At 30.3% G+C, this 8,842-nt stretch overlaps 1 protein-coding gene across 2 annotated transcripts in view; it reads left to right on the forward strand.

The window, feature by feature from the left end:
- Positions 1–3,866, forward strand: part of LOC117118707 (protein UBASH3A homolog) — a 16,340-nt gene extending 12,474 nt beyond the window's left edge. For both annotated transcript variants that reach the window (XM_033263382.1, XM_033263373.1), the window contains exons 9-13: positions 425–539; positions 872–994; positions 2,605–2,697; positions 3,193–3,441; positions 3,724–3,866. In XM_033263382.1, the coding sequence (XP_033119273.1) occupies positions 425–539; positions 872–994; positions 2,605–2,697; positions 3,193–3,441; positions 3,724–3,851 (708 nt within the window). In that variant the 3' untranslated portion in view covers positions 3,852–3,866. The remainder of the gene's footprint in view (positions 1–424; positions 540–871; positions 995–2,604; positions 2,698–3,192; positions 3,442–3,723) is intronic.
- Positions 3,867–8,842: the final 4,976 nt, after the last annotated feature.

Genomic DNA, 8,842 nt, shown 5'->3' on the forward strand with positions numbered 1-8,842 from the left:
TTGATAATTTAGAATAAAAATATAATTTTATTTTTGGCCAATTAGCGCATCTGCTGCAGCGAAAAGCTGGAAATTTCAGAAAATATAAAAGTTTTTCTTTATATTTATTAGGCCAGCCGCTTCCTTGAAATCTCCAAAAATAAGATGTTTATTTCTTCCTATTTATGTAAATTTAAAGCATTTAATCATCCCATTACTACGCTGTTTACATTCACCAATAAAATTTTATTTTTATTTTATCCTCCATCTAAACAAGAAAACAAAATTTTATTTTAATCTTTTTTCCGCCCGCCTCTTGACGATCTTTACAAAAAAATAAGTTCGCAAGACAAGCAATAAAAAAAGCCTTGCCTAACTAGGTGTATATGATAAAATGTCACCATACTGCATGGTATCTATTATGTTAATTATTATGTCATTTCAGATTACGATCAATGTAAAGAAATCCACTCCAAGGCAATTATTTGTTGTGAGGCATGCAGAACGAGTTGATATTTCATTTGGTCAGCAATGGATTCATCTAAGCTTTGATGAAAATGGTACCTTTATTTTGTGATTATATTATAATGTATCTATACAATATATGTATTTATATAATGATGTATTTATGTAGTATATGTATTTATTATAATGTATTTATATAATATATGTATAACAATATATTTATATGATATATGTATTTATACTTACTTAGATCAGGTCAGTCTCTGGTCCCGATCAATGATGAACCAGATAACTCTGTTTCCATTGCACTTAGAATTCCATAAATTATATTTTATATAATATGTTTAGTGCATTTTTCCATTGTTAATGTTTGTAGATATGTATAATTATTTTTTATTATAAAATTATTATTTTTTCAAATTTGTAGGGAAGTATTTAAGAAAGAATATAAATATGCCACGGAAGGTGCCTGACAGAGCAGGGAGTCCTAAATCATTCATAAATGACTCCCCTATTACTGAAATGGGATTGTTCCAAGCAAGAATGACAGGTAAGTATTTGACATTCAGATCCTGAATGTACAATACAAACATCATTTTAATCTGATATATTTTCTGGTGTCATTATCTTTATTACCATTACTATCATTTAATCAACAAAATTGTCATCATCCTCAACATCATTATCATCATCCTGAACATTACTATCAACATCATATCATCATCATCATCATTATCATTCGTATTATTATCATTATCATTAATATTATTATCATTATCATTAGTATTGTTATCATCATCATCATTATCATTAGTATTATTATCATCATCATCATTATCATTAGTATTGTTATCATTATCATTAGTATTATTATCATTATCATTAGTATTGTTATCATCATCATCATTATCATTAGTATTATTATCATCATCATCATTATCATTAGTATTATTATCATCATCATCATTACTACCATCATCAACATCACATAATCATCATCATCATCATTTTTGTTTTGTTTTTGTTTATTAATATTTCTCCACATATACATAAATTAGAAGTATAATTCATATGGAAAAAAAAGTATGTGGATGGTGGTCAAAATAAGTTTGAAAACAAACTTTAAGATATGACCACCATTAAAAATAATTAATAAATCATTATTAATACGATGACAGAAATAAAAATAAAAAAAAAATAAATAAATAATATGCAAAATTAAAAATTAAGTTTTAAGTAGTCTGGTTTTTATAAACAAGTAAGAATTAAATATATACAGCCACAAAAAATATGAAAAGAAAAGAAAAGAAATAAAATCTGTAAGAATTAAATATATACAGCCACAAAAAATATGAAAAGAAAAAAAATATATATATATATATATTTATTATATTTATTTATATTTTTTTTAATTTTATAATTTTATTAATTAATTTTACTGGTTTTTTTTTTTTTTTTTTTTTTTTTTTTTTTTTTGTGGCTGTACACCTAATAAATTTAGTCAAGAGAAGAAAGTAATGCTACAAATGTTACAAATGTGATGCTTAAATTATCAAATTGAAAATATTGTTGGAATACAGTTTAACTTGCACAAGTTGATGTGAATGACAATGGTATTATTATCATCGTCATTATCATTAGTATTATTATTATCATCATCATCACCAATTTAATTTTATCAATATACAGTATCAACTTCCAAAATTATTACCATTATAGACCATTTTATCTGATTTATTTTGAAACAACGCCGCCAACGTCTTGCAACTCACTGGGGACTTCCAGCGGCCTAGTCTGAGCAGCTGGTTAGTTCCAACTGAAGCACCAAGCAGCGGATAGCGCCGCAAGACCTTTGCTATAGCAGCAGTAGACAAAAGATACGATCTTGCTAATTACTGTAATTACTGTATAAGTAAACATTAAGATTGCTTTTTAAGACTTGGACTTGGTCTATACATTATCATCATTATCATTATCATCTTTGTCATCATCATCATCATCATATCATCATCATTAGCAGCATCATCATCACTACCATCACCATAATCTTTGTCATCCATTGTCATTCACATCAATATTATGGGAATAGTTATTTTTTATTTTGTTCTAAGATGAGAGTGATTATAGAAATGTCATATTGCTCATCTGTATTTTTCTCAGGAGAAGCGATGCGGGATGCAGGAATTAAAATCTCCCATGTGTTTTCATCACCAGCGTTGAGAAGTGTACAAACAGCTGATGCTATACTTAAAGGTAACAATAGTGAAAACAATATTTGCACCTTGAGCACCAATTTTTGGTGGTGATGTTTGCGCTTTAAAAATCGTTATTATTATTATTATTATTTAAATTTAGCACAGCAATGTCGGGTAGCAGCAGTAAATTATTATTATTATTATTGTCACATTCATTGTCATCAAAATCTCTCCACCGTCATCAGTGGTAAATTTAAGGGTGGGCCCAGCCAGCCCCTAAATTTTTTAAAATTAGAAAACAAAGTGAAAAATATTAAATTCAAATTAAGTTTTTCAGTGCCATTTCTGGCAATCTAGAGGTATGAAAAATCATAATTTTTGAAACGTTGGCCTCAACCATGGTGGGGCGGAGGTTGGTAGACCCTGTATCTGTGAAAGTCCCTCCTTCAACCCATGTATTTCAAATTGCATTTTAGTAATACTAGAAACATTTTTTTGTTTAATAGTGATGCTAGGCACTTAATTATAATTACATTTTTTTTTAACTAATTAGGTTTAGGGACCCCAGCATCAGTGATGATTAATGTAGATATCACTCTATTTGAGTGGTTGGCGTGGTGCAAAGGTGGACTTCCCAACTGGATGACTCTAGAGGAGTTAAAGGCCTTTGGCTTGAACGTGGACACCACCTACAAATCATTCATTACAGCACAGCAGCTGAACCTCCAGGAGAACTGTCACTCATACTTCAAAAGGAGTGAGCTGTTTATGAGGCATGTCTTGAAACACAATAAAGATGGCAGTAAGTTGGTTTTATAATCTTCAAGAGTTGGTAGTTAGTGATGAAGCCTATTGTGTATCGTTATATTTACTGCACTAGACATTGAAGTTGAGTAAACATAAAATCACAGATTGTATTGCACGTTTTGGAGGTGATTGGTCGACATCTCTTGCTTTTCTTTCTGTTAGGTGTACAGAGTTGTTTAACATGCACATACAGTACATGTTCGGAGTTTTTTAACAGGTCCATGTAATACCTTGTTTAACAGACAAGTATTGAAAGTATGATTTTTGTTCCTTGCAGATAATTTCCTGATTGTTGGTCATGCCGGGTCTCTAGATGGTTGTACACGTCTCCTTCAGGGTCTGTCTCCAAGGCCTGCTCTAGAATTTACAAAAATTGTTCAGAAGGTAAAATCACTTTTTTTATAGCAAATATAATGTGTTGATAAACAAACTACATTATGTAATAGAACATATATCAATAATGGACAACTTTTTCCACAACATAAAAAGAAACATATGTATACTGCCGGCATTGAGTTTTGAAGTACTGACTTTTGTTGTTAGTTTTACATATTTTATTGAACATTTGCATAAGATCAATTAGGAATTTTGTAAAAAAAATACAGAGGACCTAACCCACGATTTGTTTGGAGGATAATGCAGCCAGAATGAAGATTTATGGAAATCTAGCCAATCCAAAAAATACTGTCTCCCAATTGGTCCCACAAAAAAAAAAAAAAACAAAAAAAAAACAGCTGGTCATTTTTGTTCATTAGGTTAAAATAATAGGAATTTTGTAAAAAAAATATAGGCGTGGGTAGGTTAGGGGTAGGGTGAGGACAGGGTTGGGGTGTATGTAGTGATGCTTAAGGTTGGAATAGTTAAAAATAATTTTACAATTTTACCGTTTGTCTCATGTTGAACAAAAACTTGTACTTTACTATGAACAATTTTTTGTGAGCCAAATATTTATGTGATATAATGTGTAAATAATTTTTATTAACCCAGAAGTAAAGAATGTATATCAAATATTGAGACTTCACTAAACTTATATCATATCATGTATTTACTGATTCATGAATTATAATAATATTATTATTGTACTAATATTTTTGTTAGTATTATTAAGCAGTAGTCTGAAGTATGCACGCATTTCAGTATTGATTTTGTTTTCAATTTTAAAAAATTAACTTATCTTCAAAATAATTATTAGCAAGTGATGAAACAAATTTTCATATACACTAATTATAATTAGTCTTGTAACCATGACTATTGAGTTGTTTGAATTATCATTATTTGTGGAGGCTGAACATTTTTACTTTGATTCTCATCCTAAAACAAACGTTAACTTGCCAATTACTTTGTCTATGCCAGACTATGTTTCTTAGGGATGGTGTCTGTATAATATGTTTATTCTGACATGCAAACAAGATCCTCCCTGCCAAGCTCAAAGAAGTTGATGCTGCCGTGTTTTACATTCACTGTAACACATTCAGTTTAAAACTTGCAAGAAGTAAGAAGTTTCACCCACTAAATTATAGATGTTTAAAAATACTAGATTTTAGCTCCAATGAAGAGCTCTAGAAACACTTGGCTGATTGATTAATAGTTGATTGTTTAATAGATCTTTTTTAGCTCTACTGCCTCTATTATACTGCCCTCATTAGGCTGATTGATTAATAGATCTTTTTTAGCTCTACTGCCTCATGAGGAGCTCTAGAAACACTCGTCTGATTGATTAATAGTTGATTGTTTAATAGATCTTTTTTAGTTGTAATGCCTCTGTTTTACTTTCCTCATCAGAGCTTTCAAGATTATGAGTTTTTATCTGTAAAACCATTGCAAACATTTTTTTATTTTTTATTTGTGACCTATAGAACGATAAATTATTACAAAATTTATGTTCATCTGTTGAGTTCGTTCTTGATTTTTAGAGTGACAGCACTGTATATCTTTAAATCCTTTGTCATTTTTAGTGTATTACTTCCATAGGGTTAATCCTATTTATGTGTCCAAATTAATGGACTTGTAGAGACTGTTATTTTAAGATATTTGGTGTTAACCAAAACCATTGTATGAGACTATTTGCATACTACCACTAACTACTTGTGGTTTGTAACGACGAGAACAATATTTAAGTAATTGGTGCTTGTTAAACTATATAGTAAAATGTAAATTGTTTGTGGTTTTGATACAGAGTATTTGTATTTTTGCTAAGATGTTTTCTAATTTCTTTATTTTATTATGCTTTTAGATACTATATTAAAACAGTTATATAATATATGAAATATTGATAGAGATATAGAGATGATGATCGTAGCCATAATAATATGTGGTATGATAAAGTGATAATTTAAAAAAAAGCACTAAAATACCGAAGCTAGTAGAAGCATGGCAGTCTATCTCAGTGATTTAAAAAAATTAGCACTTGAAAGTGTGAATTTTTAACTATGATTTTATGTATACTATTTGTAATATTGCTTAAAAATATGTTGGATGAGAAAGTTAGAGCATTGTGGGTCTTTACACCCAGCCATTACCGCAAAACATGGTGGATGAAAAGCCTAGATGGTGAGGTCTTAAATCTCCTCCACACCTTCCCCCCACCCCACCAATTATGGTGGGTGAAAATGCTATCAGGAGTGTTTTGTGGGTTCTTGCAAACCCACTACCCCACCAAAATATGGTATATGAGAAGACTAGGCTAGATTGTGTTGGTAAAACAAATCCATCATGTGATAAAGTAAAAAAATGGAATTTTTGTTTTATCAGTTTTAGTTTAAGGCTAACACTGTCCCCTTAATTGGTTCTGGTATGTTGTGTACCCCTTTCTGATTAGTCTTAGCATGTTTTATACACCCTGCATGCCACACTGCATTTTGTAGATTATACATATTCCTGCAAATGTCATTTTCAGATTCATGTTTTTGAGTGTGTAATGAATCAAAAAGTTTACATATTCATAAGTAATGTTTTATATGTATTTTAAGTTCTTTACTCAATACCAGTTTACCCATTCATAAGTAACGTTTTATATGTATTTTAAGTTCTTTACTCGATACCATGGATGACATTAGCATGGAATTTGTTCCAGAAATTTTAGAAATAATTTGTAAAATTATAATTATTTTATTTTTCTATGCATAATAATCATACTGTCACAAAAGATTCATATTTTTGTTTTTTATAAATTTGTACATCAATCTATGGGACGCCTTTAGTGCCTTTTGTGCAAAATCATGATGTACTAATTCATTATGCATTAGCACTAAAGGCACTAATAGCGTTCCATATCAATCAACATAATTGTAATATTTTGATCATGTTATTTAATTCAAAATTTTCAAATTGTTTTCATTTTGTGAACTAATCAAAGTTATAATAAAGCAAAATTATATTTCAATAAACTTGTTTTGGTTTGCTTTTACTGTATTGTTTGATATTTAATTTATATTATTTATTTTGCACATTTGGAATCTTGTCTAATTTCAATCATATATTAATGATATATTAAGAGAAGTCAGTTAATATAATTGGTGTTATTGTTATAGTTATTATTATAAATAATTAAATATATACAATCTGTCATAAATATGGATGCCTTTAATTCCTTTCTTTTCCTTTTTTGGAGATATTTTGAATATAATTGAATTGAAAAATATTTGGAAAATCCTCTGGAAAACCCCAAGTACAAACTGTAAATAGCTTATTTACAAAGGGATCAAATACCGTAGTTTCATACAGCACACATCAGATAAGGTTTTACTACTTCGAAACTATCGTCCCATCGAAAGGGAGTATCACACGCTCATCTGCTTCTGAAACTAGGGATAAAGTCCAGCTCCGTGGTTCGGCACAGGGATTTTTTATTTATTTATTTTTTTTTTGAATTACGAAACTCCATTGATAGCAATTAATTACAGTACCAATAAATTTTAAAGGGCTATAAAACTAGGATACTGTAACTTCTGATTGAAAGCATGGGTCACTATTTCTTTGTTGTTTTTAGGGTGCGTTATACACTATAAATGATAACTATCATCAGTGAGGTTTATCTCCATACTAAAGTTACTAATCATTTAAAATAATGTAATATTGTAGTTTGCCGCCCTCTATATGATGTGTGGAGATGAAATACTGTGTCGTTGAACCATGGACCTATTAATAAGATTAGATCTTATTAATAGGTCCATGGTTGAATTAATAAGATTAAGATCTTATTAATAGGTCCACGGTTAAACAATAAAATTATTTTAATTGATTGTCTTGTTAAAACATAAAATAACTATATTTATTTTTGTTACTTTATGTTTTATTTATAGTAAATTTTGAAAGTGTACGCAGTCTAAAAACACTTCAGCCTTTTCTTGGGCGGATGCAGGATTTTGACGGTACGGGGTGCATGAGAGTCCACACCACCTCAGCTGGGGCTGAGATGAGAACATTTTGCGAATATGGACCTCTAGGGCCCGGAAATTGCACTGTCATACCTTTAAAATGTTACCGGTAATACATCAACAATTCAACACTATTCTTTTAATACAATTTAGGTGGGTTCTATCGCACCGCCTGCATCCACCCCAGCTTTTCTGCCCACAAAATGTTGCAAAGGAACCCACTTTTTTTGCGTATGAGTACTTCCGTCAAGTAGTTAAATTAAGACAAAAACAAGCATTATGTCTACATATGTCTATGTCTGAACTGCTTAAACTCCAAAGGGTCAGAACGTCACTGCTCGCATCGTAACCCGAAGTAAACCATATCACGTAATAATACCTGACATCCGTGATTGGCTACCAGTCAATAAAAGAAATCATCTTCACTGGTGCTCCAACTTACATAAGGCAACTTATCAATTTTTAATCGTTCACGCAGATTACGCTCCTCATCACAGTGTCTTCCATACACTATCTTATGATCAATGATCGTTTTCTTTCGCTTCTTTTACTCTTTGGAATGAATTGCCTGAACACATGAAGCAAGCTTCCACAATAGAGTAAAGGCTTTACTAAAAACTCATCTTTTTCTTTCATTGCCCTCTTCTTCTCACTTTGCTTTAGTGTTTTGTGTGAGAGTGTGTGTGGTTGTAAAGCACATTGAAGCTTCGCATTGTCGCGCTATATTAAAGTACAACTTATTATTATTATTATTATTATTATTATTATTATTATTATTATTATTATTATTATTATTATTATTATTATTTGGTGCCCTGTACAGGAGTGATGGAGATGGAACCCATCTCTTTTATGATGTATTAATAATTAGCACACGGTTTATTTTCACAACTGCTGAAATTCAGATTATATAATTTGATGTAATTTTTCTAAGAGAATTACAATATATTTTTTCTGTGTATACTGTAGTAAAATTTTGCGCCGGTGGTTCGTAATCATTCATGCACTGCTACTTATGCT

Source organism: Anneissia japonica, unplaced genomic scaffold (genome assembly GCF_011630105.1).
Source record: "Anneissia japonica isolate Jap-2015-1 unplaced genomic scaffold, ASM1163010v1 scaffold7370_len818893_cov191, whole genome shotgun sequence".
Lineage (NCBI taxonomy): Eukaryota > Metazoa > Echinodermata > Crinoidea > Comatulida > Comatulidae > Anneissia > Anneissia japonica.